Source organism: Asterias rubens, chromosome 15 (assembly GCF_902459465.1).
Source record: "Asterias rubens chromosome 15, eAstRub1.3, whole genome shotgun sequence".
Classification (NCBI taxonomy): Eukaryota; Metazoa; Echinodermata; class Asteroidea; order Forcipulatida; family Asteriidae; genus Asterias; species Asterias rubens.
Window position 1 is genome coordinate 4857220 of NC_047076.1, and position 13629 is coordinate 4870848.

The window sequence follows — 13629 nt, forward strand, 5'->3', positions numbered from 1 at the left end:
CAAGTAGATACACACATGGTGTAAACCAAATATATATTGATACCTCACCATGCAATGCCTCAAATCCTATATGGCTACCAGAAGTTTATTGATATGGTGCTTCAAATCCCAGACATGCAGTGCCTATCTTCCCATATAAATTTGTAAACCATTATTATCTCAAAATGTTTGAGTGATTACTGGTTTTGTACAATGCACGTTTCGCACAGCTCCCAGTGCAATTTTTTTTTAATAATATACACAAATTGCTAATGGCCTGACATTTCAATGAGAGTCTTTCTTCGGGCTTTGAGAAAAACATTGCTAGGGTCCAAACGCCAGGCCATTAACCATTGTTTGCATTTATACCATAGGTCATTTTTGTTGGTAAGCAGTTTACAACAGCTAATTCTGTTTTCTCAAAATAGAAAATAAACAGACATCTTTCATCTTAGTTCTGTTGTCTTTACTTCGTGGTCTTGAGTCCATTCACAAAGTTTTTTTCTTTTTTTCAAAAGCATTTAATGCTGTAAAAATTGGGAGAAAAAAAACAACCAAACACCTTACACATGGTGCATTGTGCTTTTTATTTTACTTTTGGTCCCTCAAAAGTTCTGTAAAAGGACGAGGACTTTTTTAGTTTCACAAGGTTATTACATTGGGAACAATTTAAACATTTTTGAGTTTTCATCAGATTTGAATGTCAAAGATCTTTGCTTGAAGGAACATTAAAGAATTGGTTTTTTTTGCAAATGAAACAGTTGTTGGAAGTACAAAATCCACCAGATACATCAACTGACAACCCTGTAGAAGTTTGAGATCGATTGGACATCTGGTCACGAGAAAATAGTGAAAAACCAATCACACATTTCGCATGACAACAATTCAACCAAAATTTGAATAAAACGCTCACTGCTGAGCGTTGAACTCCAAAACGGATATTAGTTTTATTTATTTCTAATCAAATACGACAATTCAGTCAAAAATATTTCAGGGGATGTTTTCTTTGTCATTATAGACCATGTAAGTTTTATTTAAATCTGTGATCTTCACAATTTTTTCATTTCAATTATGTAATGCTCCTTTAAAGCACTCCTTTCAACACAGTAATTTTGTCCGCTTGATTTGAGCTAGCCTCTTTTCTCAAGAGTAAACCAAATTTCGCTCTTAGGAGAGGTCACAAGGCCGTGGAATTTCTCAACAACTTGCCCCTCGACAAGATTGAACTTCAAATCCCGGCATAGGACGGCAACAAAGACGCTAGTCTCAGCATAGGAGAGATACTTCCCGGGACACACGCGTTTCCCTGCAAAGCCAAATGATTGGAAACCCATCTTGTGGCGAGGGGTGAAGTTGGCCAGGCTGAATCGCTCGGGATCAAATCTGTGAAAAGAAAAAAAGAAAGCTATGAAAATGGTTGCAAAACCAAGCAAGGATAATTGAGTTCTACCTGTTCCCTATAAAAAAATTGCACAACAAAAACAAACAAAGAGTTGTGAACAAATCTGGATGCATCTCTGGTAATAAGACCAAGGATGCATCACAATTGAACTTTGAGATCACTTTAGGGTGCTTGCTACTATGTGAACAAGAAACAATGAGGCATTCTTCTCTTCCATGATAAATGTTCAGGTTCTTTTATGGTACTACCAAACCTAGTAAATGGAACCTACGGCTTAATGTCCCATTGGAAGGAAAGAGCAGTTACAGTAAAGTATATTGCTCAAGGACAGTCATGTGCCATGACTGGGACTCAACCCCACACTCTGCATCCAACAAAATTTATTGTACAAAGATGCTGTCCAAATGCAATAAAATACATAAATTAAAATAATAATAATAATAGTCGGTTTTTATATAGCGCTTTATACACCTGAAGGGCGTCTCAAAGCGCTCTCAACACTATTACCCCTGATCGCTGGACCTTAAATCATTCCTTAAACCAGTATGTACAGCATCGGCTGCCAAATATGTAGCGCACTAAGCTAATCAATCACAAGAACCATCTCTGCCCTCGCAGGTACCCATTTACCCCCTGGGTAGAGAGAAGCTTATGGTTAAGTGTCTTGCTCAAGGAGACAAGTGTCACGACTGGGATTCGAACCAACATGATGAAGTCAGACAAGCAAAGTTTCACCTACTTTTCAGGCTCAGGCCAAAGTTCCTCATCTAGAAGCACTACCCCGAGAGCGTGCATAACAGGAGTCTGAAAAAAGAAGATTCACAAAATGAGCAGTTTTGATGAAAAACAGGACACAGTTTTGGGGTAATGATCCCTTGCAAGATGTGAGTGCCAACTGTTGAATGAGATGCATGCTGGTCTAGCTAGTGATCAAACTTGATCGCTGTTAAAACAAGTATGCACCTCATTTCACGCCTAATCAGAATCTCGTGGCTGTAACCAATAACTGTTTTGGTCAATGGCCAGATAAACAACCCTTGATGACAATAATATCAACTGGCTCTCTGCTAACCTCCCAATCCCAGGAGATTGCATGGTGACCAATGAACGATTGGATATGAATGAACGATTGGCCAGCTTTTATGGGACACCTATATGTCTGTTTTTCCCATTAACCTTCCTGTGTATTGCGACTCAACACCAACATTTTTTTAACTAGTCGTGATCGAATTGGTTACTCACCCCGCCTGGTATAACATGACCCCCTAGCTTACTATCATTATCCTGAAAGCGAGCAGCATAGGGGGCCAGAACAGACACACGTAGTCCCTCATTGATCACCTGGCGAAGGTATCTAAACGAAATCAGAATAATTTAAATCAAGAGTTATAACTTATGAGGCCTGTGGTGAAGTCAATCACTTCTCGTAAACAGTGACTTGTTTTTTTTCAAGTGGAAACAACCATAACATCAACCATGATATGAATGTAATGCGATGTTTTAAACTTTCTCTGTTGAAAAACTCATCTGTTGTAACAATTTCAATCTTTCCTTCATTTTGTTTCGTCGTGATTATTTTAAACATAGATGACCTGAATAATATTTTGGCTTTTACCGTCCAAACCGATGAGTGGTAGGCACTGTGTTTTCCTGAATACGAGCAGAGTATACTGTATTTGAGACCACACCTGGTCCTTTCAGAGCCAGCACTTGGCCAAACAGGTGGGACTCGAACCAATGACCTTTGACATTCTAGAACAGAGTGTCATGGTTCGAATCCCACCAGTGATTTTTTTTCCACAGAAATCCAGAAAGTACTGATTATACAGAGCCAGCACACATCAGTGTATAAGGGTAAAACCATATTCTTTACCACGGATGCAAACTTAACATCTATTAAACTACATTTCTAGTTGTCCTTGTGTTTCCATTTAACGAAAATAAACGTTAAACTTGAGTTGACTTGGGAGACTCACTTCATGTCCTTGACATTTGAATTGTCCACCTCCCCATCACCAAGAACCTCCTTGATCTCTTGATGCAGCTTCTCCTGGCAGTCATGGTTTGAAGCCAAGTAGTACAAAATCCAAAGAAACACTATCGGCCAAGAAAATCATGAAGTAAACAAAAAAATATCAGAAACAAGAAAATGTACTAATAATAATGCTAACCGTATTTATAATGCGCCTTTTTTCCAAAGGATACAAAGTGCCAAGTATTTACTACAAGGGGAGTGGGAGGACGTTTGAACAATGAGACCCAATCCATTGCATCATAAAAGGTGCTGTGGTGCAAATAAGCTGCCAATCCAGCCAGGCACACCTAGGCAAACCCCCTTCTCTTTTCCATTAGTGCACTTGGGTTCTATTCCACGCGTTACACAACACACTTGGCCATGTCCCATCTGCAGGACGAAGCAACGGTTAAGTGTCTTGCTTAAGGACACAATTAAAGTGTCACGACTCGGGTTTCGAACCCACACTCTGCTGATCAGAAACACCAGAGTTTGAATCTGATGACTTTAGCCGCTCAGCCACGTAACTTCCACATTAATGTACATTCACATCTGACAACTTTAAATGAGTAAGAATCTTCTGGTTGTTAGTCTGCTAAATGCAGACTTTCTGTCTGTTTTCATCTAGGCCTTAAATAGACAATAGTCATGACTTTCACAATAGTCTTGACTAATGTTTAATTCCCAAGATGCATTGCGGCATAATGTTTGCCGCATGCCCAATAGTAAAATTCAAACAATGAAATGATTGTGTCACTGATGTCTGATTGTAACTCGTAAGTAAAATATGTTGTCGCGACTAGTTGTAAAGACACAATTGGTTCACCAAGCAGGTAGTCGCGACTGTTTTTTTAGTAGTTCTGGCGGCACGATTAACCGCGTAGAATTGTAAGTGCAATAATGCAAGTGACTCCACTAACAACAAATGTTTCATGTCCATAACCAAAAACTATATTGGGCATATTCTGGAAAAGGCCTTTTTTTCTCCAGTCAGATAAAAAAAAACATAGAGGGCAGAATTTCTTCAGGAGAATTGAGAAAAATCTCAGCAACACCCTGAAAACCGGCATCCCTGCCAGACTGTTTATTACTCACAATTTCCAGAGGTGTGGAAGCCACCCACCATGTAGCTGACACAGTCGCTTAGTATCTGATCTTCTGGTAGTTCATTCTCAAGGAGAACGTCGATAAAAGACTGGTGCCCGACTGTTGGATTTGCGCGACACTCCTTCAAAGTGTTGCGTACAGTATCGTGCAAGAAACCTAAAGCTGTAAGCAAGCCACACAAAAAACATAACCACATAGAAAACAGTTCTGTTAAGGAGGCGCTTGGCCACCTAAAGATTATACATAATACTGAAATGTGTTCACTCTTGCAAAACATTCCCAGCAAAACAGGGCTAAGACGTCAAAATTCGCATCACGTTCGCATTCGCAGGAAGTATGAACCGGGCTTTACTCTTAATTTAGAGGTGGTAGGAGGTGGGAAGGAGGGGGAGGGGCAGGGGTCAATTGTTCGGTAAACTGACCTTTATTAAACTTCTTTTCCCGATCGCTTCCTTTCACAGGAAGACCTTGAAAGAGACTCCTCTCCATGTCATACCAACACTGATTTGAATACAAATATATATATACAAATAAAATGTAGCAGTTAACTATAATTACAGTAAGATAAAAACTTAAAGGAGGTGGGGTGGACTTCACAAAGAATAAGACTAGGAGATAGTAAAAACTGAAGGCTACTCCTAATTGTAAGGACTCGTCCTAAATCGAGTTAAAGGCAGTGGACACTATTGGTAATTACTCAAAATAACTATTATCATAAAATCTTTCTTGATTACGAGTAATGGGGAGAGGTTTATAGCATAAAACATTGTGAGAAACGGCTCCCTCTGAAGTAATGTAGTTTTCGAGAAAGGAGTAATTTTCCATGAATTTGATTTCAAGACCTCAAGTTTAGAATTTGAGGTCTCGAAATCAACCATCTAAAAGCACACAACTTCGTGTGACAAGGGTGTTTTTTTCTTTCATTATTATCTCGCAACCCCGACGACCAATCGAGCTCAAATTTTCACAGGTTTGTTATTTTATGCATATGTTGAGATACACCAAGTGAGAAGTCTGGTCTTTGACAATTACCAATAGTGTCCAGTGTCTTTAAGACTAGTCTTAACTTTTTGTGAAATCAAAATGAGAATGATCAGATCGATGTGTGGGGCGTCTGTGGTTGACAGGCTGTTACGTGAAGAGCTGAGGAGGAGAGTTGGAGTGGAGGGGATTGGCACCGTCTTGAGGAGACACAGGCTGAGGTGGTTTGGCCATGTGAAAAGAAATGAGGATGCAAACTGGGTCAAGAGGTGTACCAAAGTAATTGTGGGTGGGCCCACACCCGTTGGCCGACTGGGCAAGACATGGCAGAGCTCCAAACTGCTTGGAGTCAATGCAAGGACAGGGCCAAGTAGAGGAGAGCCAAAGGGAGAAAGCAGACCAACCCAGAACAGACTGGACAACCGCCTTAAAACTGACATGATGGCCCCAGGACATATTTGGCAAATATCAAAGGCCAGTAATCTCACTTGGTGTATCCCAACAAATGCATAAAATAAACAAATCTGTGAAAGTTTGGGCTCAATTGGTCATCGAAGTTGCAAGAAAATACTGAAAGAAAAAACATTTCAAATATTTTCGTGAGAAACTACTTGTTAGTTAAAAAATACGTTACTTCAGAGGGAGTCATTTCTCACAATAAACTATCAACAGCTCCCCATTGCTCGTCACCAAGTAAGTTTTTTTGCTAATATATATTTTGAGTAATAACCAAATATGTCCAGTGTCTTTAACAAACAAAGTCAGGTGAAACTATAGCATATTTTAATTATTACTATGAAAACTTACATTATTATAAGCTTGACGAAACTTGTTGATTAACTCTTCAGATTTGAAGAAGTCTCCGAAGGAGGTACGAGTCAGCGCCGTAATGACAAGGGCGTGGCAGTGCTGCATCAGTGAGACGTGCTCGTCCTTCGGAATAGTCAAGAGTTTCTGCACTAGCTCACCTGCCAACTAATTAATATCAAAATGACAATAGGATTCAAAAAGTCACAACTTGCCTTTATCTAAGCCTGATATATTTAGCAAGACACTTTTAAAGGATTTGGGTACTTTTTCAAAATGTCCACAGATTTACATTACACTTACTGGGTTTGAAGATAATGATAGTGGAAAGCTTCCCTTCAAATATTACTAACTGAGATTGTATAGCTTTTGAGAAATGAGTAAAACAAGTCACAAAATAATTTTGGTCTCCCATGATACTTCGTCCTTCCTATGGGATGAAAAGCCGTTGGTCCTGTGTGTTGTGTACCCACGTAAAAGAACCCAGTGCACTTATCGTAAAGAGAAGGGGTTTGACCCTGTGTTCCTGGTTTGATTGGCAGCATATGGCCCCACAGCACCCGTAAACCACAACACAGTGCTACATATATGTAAAAGGAGTAGGTCTCATAATTAAAATGTACATTCATAAATACCTCAGACAGTTTCGCTATTCCTATTGGTGGAGAGCGCGTCATGTGGGGGTGTTTAAACCTTTGATAATGACCAGTGTTTATAACCGGTTGTGAGCGGATACTCCGCGCTAGTCTTGATGCAAGCAATTATTGTTACGGGTTAGTTGGCTGCGCTGTGTGTGAAAGGAATACCAGAACGTGTTGCACCAAGACTATACGCACATGCACACGAACGGAACCGGAAACTGTCGGAAATAGGCATGCAACACATGTACACCTAACAGATAAGTTTTACAGAGTTTCTTACTTTATTACGCCTTTTAACCAAAAAGGTATTTATGAACGGGAATAAAAGGGTAGCGACTGGTTCTTTCACGGCCGTTTAAAACCTTGCAGGGTCGAATTGCCTTCGGCTCGGGCATTTACTTATCACACGGCAATTCGACCCCGCTCTGTTTTAAATGGCCGTGAAAGAACAAGTCGCTACCCTTTTATTCCCTTATTTAGTCCCTCATAAATATACCTTGCAGGAAAATACTGAATGTTGAAGCACCTAGAGCGTCACTGAGTGACGGATATGAGCGCTATATACACCTCTCTTAATATTCATGTACGACGTCATAAGTCTTACCCAAATTGATGCTATAGGCGCACGTCCACCACCACTTGGAAATGGCCGAGCCTATTGCCTCGTTTTGGTTTAGAATTGTGATGTACTCATGCATAAATATTAAGGGAGCCACTATTATTATTATTCCTGTCAAACTATTACCTCATTGAAAGTGCCGTAGTGGTTTCCAATGCTAGTATGTGCGAACGATGGGTCATACATGTTGCGCCTCTTCCGCCCATCAGCCTTATTAGCATACTGGATGGACTTCTGGCCAATCAGAGGCTCAAACAGTGCAAACAGTTCAGCTGCAAAAGAGAGCACACCCTTAGGGTCATGGCACACGAAGAAACTTTTACGGGAAACCTGGGGGCAACGAGTCAGTGCTTGCTACAGAACCACTTTAGAAGCACTCGAGTAATTTAGAGTGTCGTGGCCGAGCGAGTAAGAGCACCAAGCTCAAGCTCTCGCGATTCTGTTCAACAGAGTGTGGGTTCGAGAGTCGTATACTTTTGTCCCTGAGCAAAACACTCAGACACTCACAAGACACCCTGAGAATGACACTACTGCTTCTCTACACCAAGGGGTAAATGGGTACCTGTGAGGGCAGAGATGGTTCTTGTGATTAATTTAATAGCTGAATAGCGCATACTTGTTGCACAGGCTGTGTACTCCCCAGGGAGCTGAGATGGTTTAAGGAATGATTTGAAGCCCTGTGACCAGGTGTAATAATGTTAGAAGCGCTTTACTGCATGCAATACTTGATATACAGTATACAGTGGAGTCGAAGCATGGTTTTTCAACCTATAACAATGAAGCCTGTTGCGGCTTCATTTTCGGCTTCGTTGTACGAGGTTGAAAAACCATTTTTTTACCCCACGGTATACTGTGTATCAAGTACTGCAGTACTGTGCCAGTATTGTTAGGGAAGCAGAGAATTCTGTGCTTACGGCAAGCGTTTTTCACGGGTAAGCGGCGAATTTAGGATTCTGCATTACTAGGCATTACTAGGCATTCTACGCTAACATGGCTAGCGCATAAACTTGGTGCTTGCACGTAAGCAGGGAGTTGTGATCGTCAGCGCAGAATTCGGCGTTAAGCAGGGCTATGAAATGGGGCCCAGGTGACTTTACAGTGGGAGGCTTGCGTAATGAGCCGTAGACAAGGCTACATAAGCCACATCTTACATGCTGGAAAGTAAGGTATATATTTTTTACTTACGAGGTCGATCAAACAGTCCAATGTGTTCCTTGAAGAGCTCTGGTGACGCTATACTAACAGTGAACGTTTTACCAAACCAGAAGGATGCAATAGATCCATAAGTCTTATGCAACTTCATGAGAAACTCATGCAGGCTGCCTGCAGCACCCATATCTGGAAAGTTACCCTCGCTGTATAACAATAATAATAATGTATAATAATAATAACAATAATAATAACCGTATTTATAATGCGCCTTTTGCCAAAGGATACAAAAAGCACCAGGTATTATTACTGCAAGGAGTGGGACGCAGTTTTGAATTATGAGACCAAATCCTTAGCACCATGTTATGGTTTTACAAGATGCTGTGTCGAAATATGCTGCAAATCAAGCCAGGAACACCGAGGCTAACCCCTTCTCTTTTCGAAAAATGCACTGGGTTCTTTTACATGCGTGCACACAACACATGGGACCAACGGGCTTTACATCCCATCCGAAGGACAAAGCAATAGTTAAGTGTCTTGCTTAATGACACAGGTGTCACGGCTTGGGATTCGAACCCACACTCTGCTGATCAGAAACACCAGAGTTTGAATTCCGTGTTCTTAATCGCTCGACCAGGACACGTCCAATTTATAACAATAACAATAATAATTGGCATTTATACTGCACTTTTCCCAAAAATGATCAAAGTGCATAACAAATGAGGTTCAACATTGTTACCCTTACTTTGGATCTGTCGGGTCCATACCAGGAACCGTTGAGCGTCTCTTGCTTGAACCCTGAAGAGAAATGGATAATGGAGAGTTAAAACAGTTACTCCAATCAGAGAGAGGAAACAATGGGAGACTTTTGGGACGCTTGGTGGCAGCAGACCAGGTAAAACCCATTGTTCTCAGTAAAGTGCGCACGCTCAGAACTGCGTAAACAATGGAAATTTACCTGGTTAGTCTGCTGCCACCTAGCGTTTCAAAGTCTCCCATTAGGGCCATTGCCTCCATGCTAGGGTTGGATTGTTCATAGAGCATGGATGGTTCAACCAGCTAGACGTTTTAACCACAAACAAATGTGATCATCCACCACCAATGGGCTGTAAAGTTGACACTTTCACTGTTATGGGATTAATGCATTTTTTGAGAGAGTGTGTAATCAGCTTCAAAATGATACCATCCACATTTAAATCAGATATTTCTTGACAAAGTTATGATTTCTCAAAGCCACATATTTTTGTATTCAGATTTCTCAAAGTTTTCTTGAAAACCCAAACAATTTAATAGGCTCTGCAATGTGCAAGTGCGACTTTACAGCCTATTGGTGGTGGATGGTCACAAATGTTGAAATAAGTTTCTGAAACAAAGCATTACAGCAAAGAAACTGAGACCTCTTCCAAGGGTTTTGATACCTTTAGATCAAGTTTTTTGGCCATAACATGAATCCCTACTCACTGTGAATGAAGATGTATGTACAAGAGATGTTAAAAATATCCACCGGGGATAAAGAATACTTATTTTGGTTTTTACCCATACACCGATGTGTGTGTTAGCACTGTATACTCAGTACTTTCCCGAGTCCGGTGAAAAAATATCACAGGCATGTTACTCGGGTGGGCTTCGAAATGTAATAATTTACCTGTAGAAGTTTCAGCTTCCTTAATTGTCAAGTTTTTAAGGAAAACAAAGTGAAAACCACAGAGCAATGTTTTCAGGAGAGTCGCGTAAATCATTTTTGTTCATTTGCTTAAATATTTTTTGTTAATTTTGAGTACTAATTTCTCAAGAATAACAGCACCTCATCAGCAAGTAATATTTTAAGGGAAGCTTTTTTACCATCATTATTTTCAAACCATGTAACTATAAAGGGAAAGTACACGTTTGGTAGTTACTCAAAACAAATATTAACTTAAAGACTGACTTGGTAGGAGCATTGGAAAGCTGTTGATAGTATAAAACAGTGTTGGAAACGACTCCCTCTGAAGTAACATTGTTTGTGAGAAAGAGCTAATTTCTCACTAAAATAATAAAAGGCTTCCAGCTAGAAGTGTTTTATTCCTATCTGAAAGCACACAAATTCGTCCAACAAGGGTGTTTTTTTCTTTCGTCATTTTCTCGTAACTTCGATGACCGATTGAGTCCAAATTTTCACAGGCTTGTTATTTTATGCTTATGATGGGATACACCAAGTGAGAAGACTGGTCTTTGGACCTTCCCTTTAATGTAAATCTGTGGACATGTGTTTTGTATCACAAGTACAAAAAGTACCCAAACCCTTTGAGTGTTAGCCCCAAACTATATGTTTGGTCGGAAGACAGCAGTAGTGAAGCCAGGCCGGATACACCAGAGTCATGACTGGGATTCAAACCCATACCATGATGTCTCAACAACCAGCACTCAAGTCTGATGTTTGAATGATTTTCCCTCCCATCAAGGGAACTCGGCAAAATCCCACAAATGACATGCTTGTACACGAGGCCTGTATGCTTGGTTTTTGAAAGGGCGAGGTATTTTCTCCTTGGCAAAAAGGGCAACCTATGAGGAAAATAAAAATCTCTACTTTGAGCATTTTAAGGGCACTAAGGCAATGACCAGGGAGCATGGGTCAATCGCCTTTGTTGTCCCTGTGAGGTATAGGCCTGCTTGAACGCCTCTATTACCACTCTAAATAAGGTTAAAAGTTTGTTCCAACTGAACTGAAGTTTGAACTGCATTTTCCTCATACTTACACTAGGGTTAAAGTAAACCACTGCCGCTATCAAAGCTACTACAAACGTCACTGCAAAAATAGCGAAGGCAAGCATGTTGAAGTTGGTTGGGGTCTCTCAGTTCTTATCTGTGGAGAAACAGTTTAACCTTGGAAATCAATTATTGCATGTGTACACACTAATAAGTTGCAATAATACTACTAATACAAGCTACATAGTATGGTCAGAAACCAGTCAGACTTGGTCGAAGAGATACAAAATCCAACAGACCAAGAATCCAACAGACCATGTAACTGGGAAGAGAGGATGGAAGGGCTTACTTGTGAAGAAGCGTGGCAACTGCCGAAAGTCAAATATGAGAAGGCAGTCGAAGATAATGTACCCACAAAGAGGCTTAATAACAAATACAAGCCTCAATGGATGAAGGCAAGAGTCAATAAGGCAATAACGAAGAAACATGAACTGTATCAGCAATACAGCAGGACGAAGAGTTATCGTGACTACGAAGACTACAAGAAGCAAAACAACAGAACCAGACAAGCTGAATTTGAAAGGAAATTGATGAAGGAATTCAAAGATAAACCAATAGGCATTCTATGGCTATGTGAGGAAAAAGCAAAAAGTGAAATCTGGAATTTCCCAGCTGGAGAGAGAAGGGGGCGGTTTATCAGAATCCGACCAAGAAGCAGCCGAGATCCTGATCAGCTTTTTTCAATCAATCTTTACAAATGAACCCGATGGTGAAATACCCAACATAGAAGGACGAGTCGATAAAGATACTTCACTTCACAAGATATTGAATTCACAATAGAAGATGTTCAAGGAAAATTGGAAGCACTAAAACCAGACAAATGCCCTGGCCCTGGGCCAGACCATGGCCAGACCATACTTCTAGAAACTATTATAAGCCTTATAAAAACTTTTCTAGAAGTAGCCAGACCAAATACACCCTCAGGTGTGAGTGAGTGCAGTCAGGAGTTGGCAGTACCATTGTTCATCTCAGAAAATCGGTGGACTCTGGGGAGCTGCCCACCAAGGAGTGGAAAACTACAGGCCTGTCAGTCTTACAAGTTACTAGCAATAGCATACCATGCAAAATACTGGAAAACATCATAAGAGAAAACATGCTTAATAAACATGCAAGTGACATGGGCATCTTTGAGGACATCAACATGGTTTCATGAAGGGCAAGTCCTACCTTACAAATCCAAATCTTTTGACGAACCTCGAGGAAACCACGGGACACGGAAAACTTAGATGAAGGTAACCCAGTGGGCGTAATTTTACTGGACTACCATAACTTTGATTCAGTGCCTCATATAAACAAGCTACAAGCCTATGGACATGATGGAAAAATACAAAAATTGATAAAATCGTTCCTGACGGGAAGAACACAAACAGTAGCAGTTAGTAGAGGTGCCTCTTCACAGGGTTGTTCTTCAACCCCCTCGATGGCCGATCCGATATTATCATCCCAACTGGGAACCTGCGTGTACCGCCCGAGTACGATTACGGCCAATTCATTACGTGATGATCAGGCGGACCCATTTCCGGCCGATCGCTCTCGTCCTGTGTACATTGTACTATGGTACTACTAGTTGCTCCAAGTGGAGCTCAATATTGTAGACCCGACCGACCAAATGGCCACACGGACGTGTTTGGGGTCCCCATCAATCGGTGTGTGCACTTGTCGTGCGGAAGCGGAGAGTAAATACTCCCAGTGGGAGACTTTCTGGGACGATAGAGGGCAGCAGACTTACCGGGTAAATCCATTGTTCTCAGAATTATGCGCATGTTCAGAACTACGTAAACAATAGACCTTTTCGCAAATACCGGGGCGCGCGCGTAAAGCTTGGAATTAGGTGCATTGTGGTCCATATCTATCCCACAATGCACCTCATTCAACAGTCTGCGCTTGCGCATTGGTATTTGCGATAAGGTCTATAGACCTTTCTTTTGCAACGTCACAGCCCGAGTTTTTGCCAACCCAGATTGGAAAACTATGGAAAGCCATAAGTGCAAATCAAGAAAAGATCGCTATTTTTGGTAACAATGTAACCAAATTTGTCGATTTTGTTTAAAACAAAACAACTAATTATGAGAAGTACTTTATTTAATTGAAAGTTTGCAGAAAATGTTGAATTTTGTTAAAACATCTGTTTTTACGATTTAGTGTTTTACTAACATTCGGCCGACCATGCCAACCAAGGCGGTTT

The 13629-nt window shown here is 40.8% G+C and overlaps 1 protein-coding gene across 1 annotated transcript; it reads right to left on the reverse strand.

Moving 5' to 3' along the window:
* Positions 1–13090, reverse strand: LOC117300353 (cytochrome P450 20A1-like). The gene is made up of 12 exons (XM_033784117.1): positions 12612–13090; positions 11435–11541; positions 9445–9497; positions 8736–8905; positions 7677–7822; positions 6291–6458; positions 4925–5003; positions 4491–4664; positions 3358–3478; positions 2624–2735; positions 2121–2185; positions 1–1362 (listed from the first exon to the last, which is right to left on the reverse strand). Exons 2-12 carry the CDS (start codon positions 11507–11509, stop codon positions 1110–1112), a joined length of 1416 nt encoding a protein of 471 aa, XP_033640008.1. The 5' UTR covers positions 11510–11541; positions 12612–13090; the 3' UTR covers positions 1–1109.
* Positions 13091–13629: the final 539 nt, after the last annotated feature.

Excerpts from the sequence above, each read along its gene's own strand:
- LOC117300353 (XM_033784117.1), bottom strand. The coding sequence starts at position 11,509 with ATGCTTGCCTTCGCTATTTTTGCAGTGACGTTTGTAGTAGCTTTGATA. Across the intron at positions 9,498-11,434 it reads TGGTTTACTTTAACCCTAGT|GGTTCAAGCAAGAGACGCTC; the intron begins GTAAGTATGAGG and ends ATTTCTCTTCAG. Across the intron at positions 7,823-8,735 it reads TGGACTGTTTGATCGACCTC|CTGAACTGTTTGCACTGTTT; the intron begins GTAAGTAAAAAA and ends TCTCTTTTGCAG.